General features: G+C 36.8%; 2 protein-coding genes and 1 pseudogene across 6 annotated transcripts in view; 2 read left to right on the top strand and 1 right to left on the bottom strand.

Annotated features, from left to right (window-relative positions):
* LOC103152490 (UDP-glucuronosyltransferase 2B17 pseudogene) overlaps positions 1-2,013 on the bottom strand; it is a 28,044-nt pseudogene extending 26,031 nt beyond the window's left edge.
* The window catches only part of LOC107833036 (P2Y purinoceptor 1-like), a 20,878-nt gene extending 14,434 nt beyond the window's left edge, over positions 1-6,444 (top strand). Inside the window, exon 2 of the mRNA XM_016661126.1 lies at positions 6,423-6,444. Coding sequence (XP_016516612.1) covers positions 6,423-6,444 — 22 coding nt within the window. The remainder of the gene's footprint in view (positions 1-6,422) is intronic.
* The window catches only part of pfkfb1 (6-phosphofructo-2-kinase/fructose-2,6-biphosphatase 1), a 137,739-nt gene that overhangs the window by 117,226 nt on the left and 4,289 nt on the right, over positions 1-16,224 (top strand). For 2 of the 5 annotated variants that reach the window (XM_016661130.1, XM_016661129.1), the window contains exons 3-9: positions 11,507-11,632; positions 11,742-11,838; positions 12,528-12,594; positions 12,840-12,914; positions 13,864-13,920; positions 15,109-15,230; positions 15,634-15,841. In XM_016661130.1, coding sequence (XP_016516616.1) covers positions 11,548-11,632; positions 11,742-11,838; positions 12,528-12,594; positions 12,840-12,914; positions 13,864-13,920; positions 15,109-15,230; positions 15,634-15,841 — 711 coding nt within the window. In that variant the 5' untranslated portion in view covers positions 11,507-11,547. The other 3 variants (XM_007572963.2, XM_007572962.2, XM_016661131.1) reach the window with 3 other exon arrangements.

Consider the following 16,224-nt stretch of genomic DNA (forward strand, 5'->3'; position numbering starts at 1 on the left):
CATGACAGGTGTTATGTCATGTTAATGACGGTGTCATGACAGTCTTATTCAACCCCCTTCAAATAAAGTGTTACCAAATATGTTTATTTATATAGTGCCCACTCACAGCACCATCTCAACATAAACATAAAAACAACCTTTACACACAAATACATAGTTAAATAATGTAGACAAATTTCAAGCCAGTTATCTGAACAGCTGCAAAGCTACAAAACGAGACACAGTTCTGTTTGGGTAAACCAGAGTAAACCTGCTTGGCCAAAATAGCCTGCAAAGACTCATACCTGTTGAAAACCACACACACTGCGTCAGTTCACACTACAGCCGTGCACATTTCCTGCAGAAGACATCTAACAACCACTTCTTTCTCAAGGGCTATAACTCAACCTGTAGCAAGCAGTTGATTAAAGAGCATTTGACTAGCCAAAATTTGGATTGTGTTGCTTTTGATTGGAACAAAGAGAAGTATGTTAATTGTTTCCAGTATGCATGCCACTTTGCGAACATTTGAACTTGTATAGCATCCATTGCCACCACTGGAGTCATTAAATCAAGCAAATCTCTCTAGATAATTACAATATTACTTTTATACTAGATCTTTCGCACTTGAAAATATATTTTAATTCAAACCCCTTAAAGTTTATTCATTATTTATTCAAAAATTAATCCCACCTTTCCTAGAAAACATCTTGACAATATTAGAGGCAAATTGAGAAGAAAGTGGAATCGGTTGTGAAGGTTTAAGTCCAATTATGAGTAGCATAAATCTAACAGCATTCCAGGCAAAAAAAGATTAAAAGTTAAAAAAAAAAGTGGTGGTAGTGGTTTGATAGTCTCCAGCTACTTTACTTTAAGGCAAGACAACTTTATCGCACATATTTTCAGCAACAAGGCAATTCAAAGTCATTTACATGATTATAAGGAAAACAAAACAACAAATCAGCAAAAAACATTTCATTAGAGTAGCAAAGTAAGAGAAAACAATGACAAGTTGGAAAAAATACTGCAGTTTTTCAGTTTTCTGGAAGTTTGTTCAAGACTAGTGGAACATAAATAAGCCCTTCAATGCTGCTTCTCCGTGTTTAGTTCTGACTCTTGAGAGGTAGCGTAAACCTGAACCAGAAATTCTGAGTGGCTTGGAACATTGATACAACAACAGATCTTTAACATATTTTAAACTAGCAAAAGTATCTCAGGTTACTTTTTATAAAATCTCTACCTCCTGGTAATATTTTCGTTATTTTAGCACGTTTTCCAGCAGTCCAGTCAACCCCTCCAATTAAATCAACATCTCTCTACCTAATATGAATGATTACAATCACCAGTTATTGCTTGTTGTGTACTTTGGAGCTTTTCTTGTTTTGATCATATCTCTGTTATACTATTTTCTGCTTGGTTGTGACTCTTTACACGTCCTCTAACCAGCAACCTCATAAGATGGTCTTGTTTATGTTTAGTTGCACATTGGTTTCTATGTGAGTGTGTGTGCACGTTTGCCACAACCACATGTGCAAGCTATATGTGGAGCACAAAATGTTCTCGAGGCAGACAAGCCAGACAAAAACGAGGAAAAAAAAGATGCACAGACCCACGTACAGATGCAGATAAACAAATTGTGCACCTGTACACGTCCTCAAGTTGGAAAGTTTGATTGCTTTCAAGTTTGATAATGCAGAACATACATAACCACATGCTTGATTGGTTTTACAAAGTGAAACAAGAAGACATCAAAGGTGTAGGCAGCGGCCTCCATTCCTTCAAAACTGAAATGAGCACAAGCGTCAGGGGAAAGTACAGCATACAAGTAAAAAAAATGAATCAGTATCTTACTAAATGTTGCAGCATTTATCTTTGAAATGATGAAATACAGTATTATCTTCAGTAAGATGAAATTTGATAGGTTGATAAAACCGATTCTCACCTTCAGCCTTGGTAGTTTCCGTGTCTTTCAATTCTAATCCAAACTACAGTGAAATGTCTGCCCTTGTCATGCAGCAGTCATGGTCAGCTGCTGGGTGAAATGCAAGTGAATATATAACTTCATGTTCCTAAATAAACCTGCCCAGTAGGCTGGCTGTACATGTAAGCATATTTTAACTAGCCCCCACCAAACCCTCTGTAAACACTGCAAATATAAAACTGTTCCCTCCTAATGTTTGCTTTGCCATTTTTGTGCAGTCATTCTCAAATGCATCAATAAATCCAACAATCACAGGGTCAAAAGAAAGTATTTTTGTCTAAGAATCAAGCTTAATGTACAAACCTGTTCAATAAATCAGAATATCATGAAAATTAATTTTAATTCAAGAACTTTATCACTAAGTCAAAACATTATGCAGATTAGTTACAAACATGGTTGTTTGACAGCCTTTATTCATATTAACTATGAGGATTTTTCCACTTACAATCAATAAAAAATGTTTTGCAATTTGAATATTACATCAGACCATTACAAACTGTTTTCATACCGAAATGTATCCATATTGAAAAGTTTAATACTATCAATTTCCAAAAGGTAATTTTAATATAAAAATGAGCCTCATTCTAATTAATTGAACATGACTGTCGAACTGACAACTTCTCAGTCAAGACTCGTTGACGTCTTTTAAAACAAACATGAGTTTTTCTTCATTGACCTAAAGCATAACTAATGGTCCCAAAATTAATGGTCAAAAGTTGAAACCGTTCTGTGAATAATCAAGTTCAAATATATTTTCAGCAACAAGGCAGTTCAGAGTGCTTTACATTATAAAAACACAAACATCATAAAAACATCATGGAATTACCAGTTATAAAATGAGTAAACATTACTGGTTAATAAGCAAAAGCAAAACATATATATAATCGAAAATCCAGTTTAATTTTTCTATTTACCATGAAGTCACAGGTTCACGTGTCTGTTTGCATATGACTTACTGTACAGTTTTGCTTTTCTGTCACACTTAAATATTTCAGATCATTAAAATAACTCCAGTATCAGATTTTATCTCAGACAACCTGAGATAAAATCCTTTGAAAAAGATTATTTAATTTATCAAAGAAAATAAGTATTTAAAAAGTAATTGACCCCAAAAATCTAAAGCCTCCAGTTGTTTCTGGCATCAGCTGCATTTTGTAACTACTTGTGTGCTTAATGGGAACAAGAAGCCCTGACCTCTGAGATAAATGCAACCTCAACCAAAGCCCATACAGGTTTTTGGACTGTTGGAGGAATCAATAGCAGCCGGTTAGCACCCACACATGCACTATGAGAATCTGAAATCTTCTAACGGGGCTAACAGCACCGACAAAATGGACCACATTTCCTCAAGCTTTTCCAAGTCTTGTGGGCAGTTGCAGAGGTTGCTGTTTGCTTTGCATGAACTGCAAACAGGTAAAGTTGCTGAGAAATATAGTCCCTCCAGCGTGTCCTGGGTCTTCCCCGGGGCCTCCTCCTGGTGGGACGTGCCCAGAACACCTCACCAGGGAGGCGTCCAGGAGGCATCCTGATCAGATGCCCGAGCCACCTCAACTGGCTCCTCTTGACGTGGAGGAGCAGCGGCTCTACTCTGAGTCCCTCCCGGATGACTGAGCTTCTCACCTTATCTCTAAGGGAGAGCCCAGCCACCCTGTGGAGGAAACCCATTTCGGCCGTTTGTATCCGGAACCTGGTTCTTTTGGTCATGACCCAAAGCTCATGATCATCGATGAGGGTAGGAACGTAGATGGACCGGTAAATCAAGAGCTTCGCTTTTTGGCTCAGCTCTCTTTTCACCACTACAGACCGGTACAGCATCCGCTTCACTGCAGACGCCGCGCCAATCTGTCTGTCCATCTCCTGTTCCATTTTTTTCCTCATTCGTGAGCACGATCCCGAGATACTTAAACTCCTCCAATGGAGCAGAACATCCCCCCGACCCGAAGTAGGCACTCTACCCTTAGAAGAAAGGGTAGAGTGAGAATAAAGTCATAATATTATTATTTCTATAATATTATGACTTTATTCTTGTAATTTTGTGACTTTATTCTTGGAATTCTATTTATTTTTTTATTTCTAAGTGTCACCCTAACACTCTGTGGTAAACGTCAGCTTGTTCTCATGAATCTAGTTTTCTTTGAAATCATGTGATATCATTGAGGCTTGATTTCTTGATTACCATGCTGCAAAGCCGGTTAAGCAGTTGTACTTTTTACATGTATCTTTGGCCTCCAAAGTCCCTGGGTCCAGATCTGGAAACATCTGGCAGGTGTGCTAGACAAATATCCCCAATCCAGGAAGGCCGACGCTGTAACTTTATAGATTTATTGTATCTGCTGATGGCTCAGCACCAGAAACTGCTCAGGGCTGCTGGCTTTGCTTTGGAATTTTCTGTTAAATAAGATATGAAAATGTAATCCATTTTTATTTGAATCTTTTGAAAGCGTGTTTTAACATGTCACAAGCAATCTTCCCCACAGCTCTGCCTGCTTCTGGGAAGCTACATCAAGTTATAGCTTTCTCTGGAAAACAGAAACTCTACTTTCTTATCTTCAAGATGGCACTTACACCTTTACACCACCTAGTTTTAACTATTGCATAAAAAAATAGAACCTAAAGTTAAAATTTCCTATTATGTGTGGTTTCCATTATTGAAAGAGAGGTATCATACTTTAACTATCGGACTCAATCATTCATAGTTTAGATTCTGTATTAACTACACGTGTTTCACAACCTGCGCTATTTGATGATGCAAGCGAAAGATCAAAAAGTACACTATATTGCATGATGGTTATCTCCTGAGATTAGAATACAGACATCTACATTTGTTGAAGAGCGTTGGCAAATGGACATATTTCTGAAGATTTTAGCATTTTGTCATGTCACAATCACCAACTAATGTATTTTATGAGATTTTATGCAACAGATAAGTGAATAATTGGAAGGAAAATTATGCAAGATAATTGTAAGGGCAATTGAATCACAATTGTAAGAGCATTAGGTCCGACTCCCCCAACTCAGTGTTTACACTCGCACATGGAAACAGCTGTGCAATTGCATCTTTGAAAAGCAGAAGTGGAGCCTCCTGCACAACCAACAAGAATGCAGCAGTGGTTTCTGAATGGTAAGTCAACAACAAAACATTTGTCTTTTCCAGCAGCCATTCTACAGTGCAAACAGCGGTAAACCAGCTGACAAAATGTGCTGGAACTTTGCTAGGGTAGCTAGATAACAGCGCAGTGCCCGTCGAATGTGGCTTAACAATAGGAAGGTTTTTGAAACGGGTCATTTTTTAGACACCAAAAACCATTAAGTTTTTACCAAAACATGACAATAAGGAAAATAAAACCTGATCTTAAAACATTTTTAAGTGTTTGTGACGTTTTTAGAAGTGGTAGAAACCCAAACGGAAGTACAAAAATGCAGTCACTTTTAATAATTAAAACAACAAATACATCTTTAATATCCGCACACACACACACACACACACACACACACACACACACACGCATGCACACCCACGCATGCACACACACACACACACACACACACAGTGGAAACCATCTTAGCGTTTCCGCTGAAGCTAACATCCACAGTCTCACTTATTTCCGCTCTTGAAGATTCAGCCAATCAGAGCCAGAGAAAATAAATGGCACTTCTGGATTGTTTTGGTTGTTTTGCAAATACCAGTCAATTGTGTCAAATAGCACTGCACCTTGATATTTCAGCTTACCAAGCTGCAGTTTCTTTAAAATATTCTAGCTGTTGTCTGGGGAAATAAAATAAAATAAATCAGCTAATTGACGGGTTAATTCTTGGAGTCACGTTTCACTGAAAAATCCACCAACAGGTGAATCTGCAAAAATGGAAAGCACCAATGGGTGGGAGTTCACTGTAAATACAAATGCACAAAAAGTCTTTTCACATTTTATTGGTAACACAGAAAGTTAGCAATAACTTTACCTCAGGAGGTTATGTAACTCCCCATGGACTTATAAGTTAGGTGTTTTTATAAATCATTGTAGAGGCAATAAATGTCTATATGTAATTTCTACAATGAAAAACCCTACAAGGATTATTTTCAGGCCCTTAAGTTGTTTAGGAGAGACAGAGCATGAGTAACTCTTTGGATTTGAAAGCACAGGGACCCTAAAAAAATACATTAAAGTTGGTGGTTACCATGTGACAAAATGTTAAGGTCAAGGGATGGGAAGACTTTTGCAAGGCACTTGTCAAATTGTCAAAAGGAACACCTCTAAAGACTGTGTAGGCTTCCTTTGCAGTGGAAATGCTGACAGTCTTATTGTTTTAATGTGAGGTAACAGTCAACTTCTCATTGCCTTTTGCCTTTTCTACAGAGTTCCCTCTGAGTACTGCTTCTCCCAGCAGTGTGTGTACATTGTGAACTTTGCCCGTGGCAAACATTAAAGGACAAGCCCACGTGCTGCTATCGTATGTCCCGTAGGCCGTGGAAAGTGATGGCTTAGAGAGCAGGGGGCTTGGCTTGAGAATGCATTGGCAGGGGGGGATCCGTGTCTTTAAAAAGATCTGTGCTGCCACATGATCCTGTTTGTGATTGTGATGGTGCACTGGTTGCTTCAGTGGAAGCGTTAGAAAGAATGGAGCCTTCCCAACTGGAATATGTAAGGCGCCGCAGGTGTGACAGTGCAGGTGAGCCCTTTCTGGGGAGCATGCCATTGCACAGTTATCTATTAATGTGTAACACCTGAGTGTGTTCAGGCTGACTGGGTTCAGCAGAGTTTAAAAAACAACATCTGTGCCGTCATGCTTCGTAAATCAAGTAAAACTTCTCTGCTTTACTGTCGAGACTTCAAAGAAGCATGACTAAGAGACAAAGTTAACAGACGTCCATCATAGTTAATCAGTTTAATCAAAATTTCACTATTTTCTCCACAGCTACCTTGATGACTTGTAATAAAAACCCTAATGCACTTTAAGAGAAAATATCTAAGGGGTGCATGACGCTTGACATCGTCCAAGTCTCCAAAGCTTAAGGTTGTTTTTCTTCTGCAAGATTAAAAAAAAGGAAAAGATTCATTGCAATACATGGATTTTCCTCAATTTGTTGCAGTAGCCAGTGTATAAAAGGGGACGGAGAAGACAGTGATGAAAGTCTGTGCTGCTGTTGTTTACGGTTGGTTTGGTTGAACTCTTGAAGGCTCAAATATCAAAGAACGTTACGTGCAGTTCATAAGCAGAACACACATATTTTATTGGAGATCTTTGAATTGTGGATTTAAATATGCTGTTCCCAAAGGTAGACAGTATAATTGGTTGTCAAGCTCAGATGCTAATACTTTCTTAGTAGGGAATAGAAACAAAATATGCAAATACTTTCTCTTCTTGGTCTTTTAAAACATAAAACCAGATCATTTGGGAGAAAAACTTATGACTTGATCTGATGTTGGCATTATTTTAGGTAGTTTGCATTTAAAAAGCAGGTAGCCTATTTTTTGAAACTGTTCAGCAGAAAATATTTTCATCAAGAGAGTTTTTAGTGTGAATGAAATGTATATGACTGAATTACAGAATATTTTAGGACATAAGTCAGGATCCCAGGTTCAAGCAGCTGAACTGATGTTCTTGTATTGAAGGGATTCAGCCTAGATGGGTTTTGTTTTGCATGATTACCACAGATGCATCGTTATGCTTTGGACGTCTTTGACTTCATGTTTTGTGGTTTGCAGACTGTGAATTCATTGCTACATCCTGTAAAGCAGAAGTACATTATCATCTAATTATAAAGCTAATTATAGTTAGCCACCATGTGATCAAATCCATTTGCAAGGAAAGCGTCAGATGACTTTTTCTAGTCTGAGTAAACTTGAATATATCTTAAGAACAGCAAAAATTATCTCATTTTATTTAACAATGGTGTAAATCTTTCTTAGAAACATAAAATTTCCCTTGTGCTTTAACTCTCAGAATCAGAGAACAAACTGAAAATGAATAAGAAACATTACTGTAAAAGTGTCATTAAACAGAAACTAAGCCCAACAAAACATAACAAAATGTAAGCTGAGCATCTATTTACAACATCCAACCCAGAAACTTTAATGTGTACAAGTCTGACTTCACATTCGTCAGATCAGCCAGTCATCAGTAGTATTTTTAAAAGTTGGAACTTAAGACGGAAATGTGTTGTTGTCCAATAGAGAGGAAGTTCAGACAAACAACGGAAAATAACTAAGAACTTGTGTGATGGAAAATGTTACCTGATTATTATCAGCAACTTTAAGAGGTGGCACAGTCATCCTGTAATAATAATGGAAATTTCCCATTTTTGTGTTTATTGAGTATTTTTAACATGAGACGTAGGACGTAGTTGTCATGTCAGTCGTACTCAGCGATTTCAGCTTGCAGTAAAAACTAGGAAAAAAAATGGTTGTATGTTTTCAGAATGAATGTAAATGTTAAAATTCAGTAGTTTCTGTGTTTTTGTTTTTTTTTTGAAAAAAAAAATGGTATAAAAAAGCATCTTTCTTCCAATCATAGCAATCAAACAAAGGAGGGATTGAAGTGACTAAGATGACTTTCTGTGTGTGTCAAGAAACCCCTATTCTGCATTTGCACAAACAAAACTTACACATGCCTGACAATTGCATGAATCTCTAAAAAACCCTGATGGTTGTTTCTGCCGTTTGACAGATTCTGAGCAGTGATGACATTATGGTGGTTCAGCATTTACAGTAGACATCACATATGAGCAGTCAGTGGAATTTTAAAACCATAGATTACAGATTACAATAGAGGAACAGGCTAAATGTAAGTGCTGAAAGATATCCTGATAAGTAGCTGAAAACATTTTCTTATCAGCTCAGTAACAGAAGAGCCAAACTAAAGACTCATCTGATTTATTAATAAAGCTGCATATTTAAATAAAATGTATGCATTTAAAAAGGCAGACATCTTCTGATTCATTCAGATGCAACACTGTAAGTAAGTTAAACCTGCTTCCACTTGTTTTAAGGGCTTACACACTTTAGTGATTTGACCCAAATTTGTTTCCTCAAACACCCATCTTTGCCAAGGAACGTATAAAAGTTGAACAGAAAAAAAAACTGTGGTTCTGTTAAAAAAAAAAAAAGTTTTCTTGCAAGTGAGGCCTGTTGCAGTTCGCCTGCAGGGTTTGCTCATGGTGACACATGACCAGCTGAGTTGTTGGTGTTCTGTAAAACTGCAATGCAAAAGTAAACCGGACCACATAGAGGACACTTTCTACTGGCAATATAGCTTGCATTTCTACTAATTAGATGGTTACACACACACACACACACACACACACACACACACACACACACACACACACACAGAGATACTTCCATCAACCTGAGGACTTTCCATTGACTTCTATTCACTTAATAACTGGAGGGATGACTAACCCAGATATTCTCAATAACTGAAACTATTATTAATTTGTTCCTAACCTCAACCTTAGCCAAAAAAAATGCAGTTGAACCTCACTTTCTACAGTGACCTCAGTTTGTGGGTGAAAGTGGTAAAACATGTCCTCTGTGTGAGGCATATACAATAACACACCACCAGAGGGAAACCTGCCCTCTGGTGGTGAGTTGAAGGAATTTCCCATATAAACAAAGCCAAACGTGCTCATCTAAATTCATGAGAAGTTCCTTCTTGTGTTACTTGCTCAACTATTACAACATGTTGCTCTCTCTCTCTCACACACCAGTTTACAGTATAAAACATTAGGAATAATTAGACATGACTTATTGCTGTCTGAGGTGAAAGAAGAGGCTTTGGCAGCTCTTACAAGGAGTTTTTAATAATGAAACAGATTGTAAGGCAGACTAGCAGTCTGGCCTCAGGTCCTCTGCGTCTCCTGCTCGCCAAGTGTTTTCCCTTAGCAACAGTCAGCTGATCTGCTGATCTCCATGTAGTTTCAGGAAAGCACACAGAACAGTGCACCTCGGCCGTTCACTCGTTCACTGTACCATGTCCACAGAGCATAAAAACCTCACACAGACCCCTCTGCTGAAGATCTGGGTGCCGTGCATGGGATATAACTTGAATCGCAGGAGAGGATGTAAGTCCTGTGAAGAAACTTTACTTCTGAAGTGAGATTCCAGTAAAACTTTTATTTAGTTTTAGCATTTGCCTTTTGGTTGAACGCTTCCTGCAGAGGTGTTAAATGCTGATGTTTCTGAACACAGGTTGGGAACACATGTTGAGGTAAACGTTTGATGAAACCTCTGTAAGAGCTTAAAATTTAATTCTGTAACATTGTTTATTATTGTGTATGGTTATTATATACTTATTGTATATTTAGATATTTTTTTAAAGCTGAGAATGCAACTTTTGTAAAGAATGTGTTTTTAAATGTTTGTTAAAACTGTCACCATGAAGTGACACTTTAATATGAGACACATAATCTTTGAAAAGATAAATCTCCTCCTTGAGTTATTCTTGCTGTCTGCAGAAATGCACAGCTCCCGACCAAAAATGACCAATCAGAGGCAGGAGGAGGGTATTAGCGCTGGCAATCGAACTCATGTACTCGCTGCTAAATGTGCTAATATTGGAGAAACAACTCGCTGTTACAGGAAAACCGTTTAGCCACCAACACCGGTGGGTGTTCTAACTAGCATTATCATCTGGAACAGGCTCAGAATATTAAGGTCCAAAAATCTAATTTTGTAACATTGTTTATGGTTATTTGTGTGTAATTATTGCATATTTAGATATTTCTTTAATAGTAAGATTTTCTTTTAGCATGTTTTTGTGTAAAGCTCCCTCTAGTGGAAGTACTGTGTGACAGGAGGTCAGAAAAAAATTTGATGTGAAGTAGCTAGCTTGTTCCATACCTGCTCAAGGAGAAAATTACAGGTCATCGTTTATCAGACTTTGTGTGGGTTATTGTAAGTATTCCTTCAATTCATCAACATCAGATGAACAGGAGCATCTAGTGAAAAAGAAACGTATGAACTAAAAACTAAGTTACTGAAAGTAAACAAGGAGACACTGGAACAATATTGTGGCTTTAACTTCAACAGGCTTTAAAGGAGCGCACTGGTTGTTTCGACAACCAGTGCCCACTCTGCCATGCCACTCATCATGGCAGAGTGGGCAGATTTCTGAGGAGCGTCAAGTGCAAAGGGTCAACAAACTCATTCTTTTAAGTTTCTGCCTGTAATTCACTGGTATCTTTTGTAGCTAAAGGAGTGACAAACTTTACCCAGCTCCATAATGTTTGGATAAGAAAAATAAATGATTTGAAGATCAGGTTTTATTTTCCTTATTGTCAAATCTGAGTCTGAAGCAAAGCATTTGATGTCTGACATTAAGAGTTTTCACTGAAATCCAGATTTGCTTTGCTGAAATGTGAGTTTCCTTGTGTAACTCTTGTTCTATTAATGAAGTTTAATTATCTAATGACACAAACCTCCAACAACACTGAGCCCTACCGAGCTGGATTGCACCTAACAGATGTTGATTTCCTGAATATTTAACCACTGACCCAGTCCAGAATTACATCCTCTCTGTGTTTTTCTGTGCATGTTTTCCTATTAGCGTCTGTGCCTCAGTTCTGCAACTCCCCAACGGTGATTGTGATGGTGGGATTACCTGCCAGAGGGAAGACATACATCTCTAAGAAGCTCACTCGATATCTAAACTGGATCGGAGTTCCTACAAAAGGTCAGTTTGAACCTTTAAATTCTTACATTTATTAATATTTTTAATTTATATAACATTTATTTGAATGCTGCATTCTCAAACTCTGATATTCTCTTTGAATTTCCACCAGTTTTTAATGTGGGCCAGTACCGCAGAGAGGCAGTCAAGACCTACAAGAACTTTGAGTTTTTTAAACCTGACAACGAAGAGGCCATGAGGATCCGCAAGTGAGTGCAAAGCTCATGAAAACTCATGAAACTGAACAACAGTTGATTTTTCTTTTACTTTTAAGCATTTGACCAGATTTGTGATCTAAACTGGTTCGCCTCTCTTGGCTAACTGGGAGTGATTTTTGTCATTTGGAAATTATGAATCTGAGCAAACCAATATTACATGTGGTGTTCCTCAAGGCTCTGTTGTTAGGCCACATTTGTTCAGCATTAACATGATTCCCGTTTCTCAGAGCATTTTATTTTTCTGATGAAATACAGCTTTATATTTCTGCCACAACATTATTACAATGCCTTGAAACACTGAGAGTGTGTCTGTTATATCAACAAGTTGATGGAGTATAATTTAAATTGTTATACTTCCTTTTCTTCTTGTAGAGCAATTTTAATTTCTATTAACTGTATTATTAAAAGATCAGATAGAGGTTCCTCAAGGCTCTATTGTTGGGCTCTTTTCTGTCATCATTTTGATTATAGACTATTACACCTTAGCACTATTTATACTGAAATATCACTTTTTATTTCTTTGTCACCTGTTAGCCACAGTGCCCAACTGTAATAATACTGTATATTTTTCTGTAAAGAACTTCTGTATGAACGTTATCATGTCAAAACTGTTTAAATACATCGTTATCTTGCCATTTTTTGTCAGTGTTGCCCATTCAAGTTTGCCTTTTCTCTCTCAGGGCCTGCGCTTCAGCTGCACTCAAAGACGTCGCTGCCTACTTCACAAAAGAACATGGACAAGTAGCCGTAAGTTAACTACTAATTAAAACTTTCCTTCTAATTACTGTCCAACATGATTTTGTTGTTTTGGAGGACAGACAATAAAGTGAAACAAAACATTCTGACTTTTTTGGCAGCTGTTCACATATTTTAGAGAATTTGTCATTATTTGTGGATCTTACTGCCTGATCTGGGTGTTTCAGATGGTAATTTTTCATCTGAAGTGCTAAAAACAATATGAGTATTGATAGTGATGGAAACATGTAATGCAGGTGTTTGATGCTACTAACACCACGAGAGAGAGGAGGGCCGTCATCAACAGTTTTGCAAAAGAAAAAGGATATAAGGTAAATGACAAACTCATTTTTGGAATCTCTACTACTGATATTTGTACTTCTTAACATAAAAAAACCCTTTTCGTATTTTTATTTGGAATACTGTTGAATTTACTAATCATTTGTTAGCTACTCATTAGATAAATGTTATTTTCTGTCAAATGAGGCAATAAGTAAATATATTAAACAATGAATATCCATTTACTGCCTGAATTTTGTATATTTTTATATATCAAAGCACTTATTTTTAATGTTGTTTTAAATTATTTCATTTAGTATAGCATTATTGTAATATAGGAGAAATTTGAAACATCTATCAGTCCTGAAAGGGTTAATGCCATTTTTAATGCTTTGCTACTCCAGCAAAATAAAGAAAACATAAAACAGTAAAAAAAAAACCTTCACATTCATCAGTGAAAGTCATAACAAAAACTGAGCAAAAATTGCATCAGTGGAAGATTTACAAGTTGAAAGCAACAGCTGATTGAAAAGTACAAAAGTCCGATGACATTACCAGAGAAAAAAACATTTTGATGAGCCCCAAAGCTTTTGAGAAAAACAATCTGGGGACTGAAGAGACAATAAAGTTACCAGTCCAACTACATGTAGCTATAAGCTAAATTAGCTGCTTCTGGACCCAAATACCTCAGAAACATCAGTTCTGCTTTCTTAAAAGAAAACTTTGCAAGAGATTGTTTGACTAATAATTTGTGACTTGTTAGGGTAGGATGTTCTCTCTTAATAAATTAAATTATCACTTGAAAATAAATTTTTGAAATTTACTCAGGATAACCTTGGGTAATTATACAAATTAGTTTGATCTTATAAAATATTTCCAAAGTGTAAGACCGGAACAAAAACAGGAAGTCTAGAAGGAGGCAAATACCTTTTCATAGTAATGTAAATAATGACTTCAATGTACTAAAATTACAAAAATGTTGAAATTATTTCTTATTTACAGGTGTTTTTTGTAGAATCGATCTGTGATGACCCAGACATAATAACCGAGAATATCAAGGTGAGGCACAAATAAAATATCCATACTTGTTAGAAGTGGGTATTTTAATTAAAACCTCTTAAGCCCGACGATCCCTCGTGAGGGATCACTTTTCGCGAGAACGACATAGACATAATATAAGATATATATATTCTTATATTATGTCTATGGAGAGCGAACGTATGTTGTGTTCGCTTCCACCTGAGAAATGTGCTCCTTCACCCTCACGTCACTTCCTTCAGGGGGCAGGGGGCGCCGATTTTTGTGTCCGCATCCACCTGAATAATATGTAGTTGCGACCCTGCGGTGATGTGTAAGTTTTTTCCCCACAACTTCAGACAAAAAATTCGATGTTTTGGTTTTATTTATTTATTTATTTATTTATGTTTTACTGAAAATATGTTTTTTACTAGTAAGTATTTCATATTTATTTGTTCATTACTTTGTAGTAAAACACTCATAATGTTTTTTAATTACTATTATTATTCTTTGTTAACTATACTTCAAAAATTTCTTTTTTACTGTTTTACTGCTTTTCTATGAAGGTTTTCCAGTTGGAGTCAAAGTAATAGCATTCAGTTCATTATTATTATATATATTATACTGTGCACAATGGTACATTTTGCATATAAATGGGTAAATGTCATGACCAATGGTTATATTACATGTACTAAATGTCATTCAATGGTAATCAGCGATTTCATTTAAAGAAATTCCCAGTATTGATGTGAAAAACACATTTGGCACAGTTTGGAGACATTTTTGGATAAATGTCTCCAAATGACCTCTCCATCTGAGACATTTCTCAGTAAAACATTTATAAAAACTATATTTTTCAACCGATTGAGTCCAAATTTGGTGAACTTTTACCCAACATGTAGATTTAAAAGGCTAACAACTGCATTTTTGTGTGAAAAATATTTTAGTGATGTTTTTCAATATTTATTTATAACAACATTTTGGTGAGGTTAAAAAAAATGCTAAATTTATTGTATTTAATTCAGGCAGGGTAGAAGCTACAATAGTACTGACACCAGGAAACCATTCTTTGATGTCTTACCTTTACAGAGGTACCAAAAGTTTGCACTTTAATCTGATAACTGTGAGGCTATTAGTGATTTATTTTGGTATGTTTTTGCCTGCGGACATTTAGCTTTCCACCCTTATGGCTTAAGGGTTTATTAAAGTCTAAAACCAACTTTTTTACAGCAAGTAAAATTTGGCAGCCCAGATTATATCGACCGTGACATAGAAGAGGCCATGTCGGACTTCATCCAGCGCATTGAGTGCTACAAGGCGAGCTACATGTCAATAGACGATGAGAAAGACAGGTACTGAGCAACCCATGTGTCACAGCACTGCAAAAACACAAAATCCTACCAAGTATTTTTGGTGTTTCTCAAACTTTTTCAGGCCCAGCAAGACCACTTACCCCATTTAGCAAACACTCACAGTCCACCTATCTTGACATTGTCCCTACAATAACACAACATCTCAATATATATAACCTGAAATAAAAAGATAAGTCTCTTAACTCATTGTCTTTATTCCTCCTAATGTGAAGGATGGTGCTGTTTTGTAAATGTGACTGACCACAATAAAACCATGAACAAGTCTACTAGAGACGCTTATGATAGAATACACATGGATATCAAAAGCAGTGAAGAAGGTGAATGGATTAAATATTTCAGTAATTGTTTATAAAAAACGTCCGTTTCTCCTTATTTTGACTAGGAAACTTTCCTACATAAAGATCTTTGACGTGGGCAGTAGGTTCTTGGTGAACCGAGTCCAGGATCACATCCAGAGCCGGATTGTCTACTACCTCATGAACATCCACGTCACACCGAGAACCATTTACCTGAGCCGCCACGGAGAGAGTGAACTCAACCTGTTGGGTCGGATAGGCGGCGATTCGGGTTTATCACCACGAGGACTGAAGGGGAGCTTAGATTTTAAAGCTTTTAAGCCCCACGCCCCTGGTAATGGTGGCAGATTTTTTACTTTTTTACCAACACTGATTACTGCACCTCCCCTCGTTTAAACATAAACATATTTGGTATCCATGGAAACGTGAAAATCTTGGATAGAAGCAAAAAAAGAAAAGAAAAAAAAGCATTTCAGTTGAGCAGGAAGCTTTTGAGTTTATGCCCAAGACATCAGTGACCAGGAACATTCATCAGAAAGATATTGTATGGAGCTATGCTAGTGCCAAAAAAGTAACTATTTTTGTGGTTTTGTATACACTGCTCAAAAAAATAAAGGGAACACTCAAATAACACATCCTAGATCTGAATGAATGAAATATTCTCATTGAATACTTTG

Source organism: Poecilia formosa, unplaced genomic scaffold (assembly GCF_000485575.1).
Source record: "Poecilia formosa unplaced genomic scaffold, Poecilia_formosa-5.1.2 Scaffold312, whole genome shotgun sequence".
In the NCBI taxonomy this organism is placed as follows: domain Eukaryota; kingdom Metazoa; phylum Chordata; class Actinopteri; order Cyprinodontiformes; family Poeciliidae; genus Poecilia; species Poecilia formosa.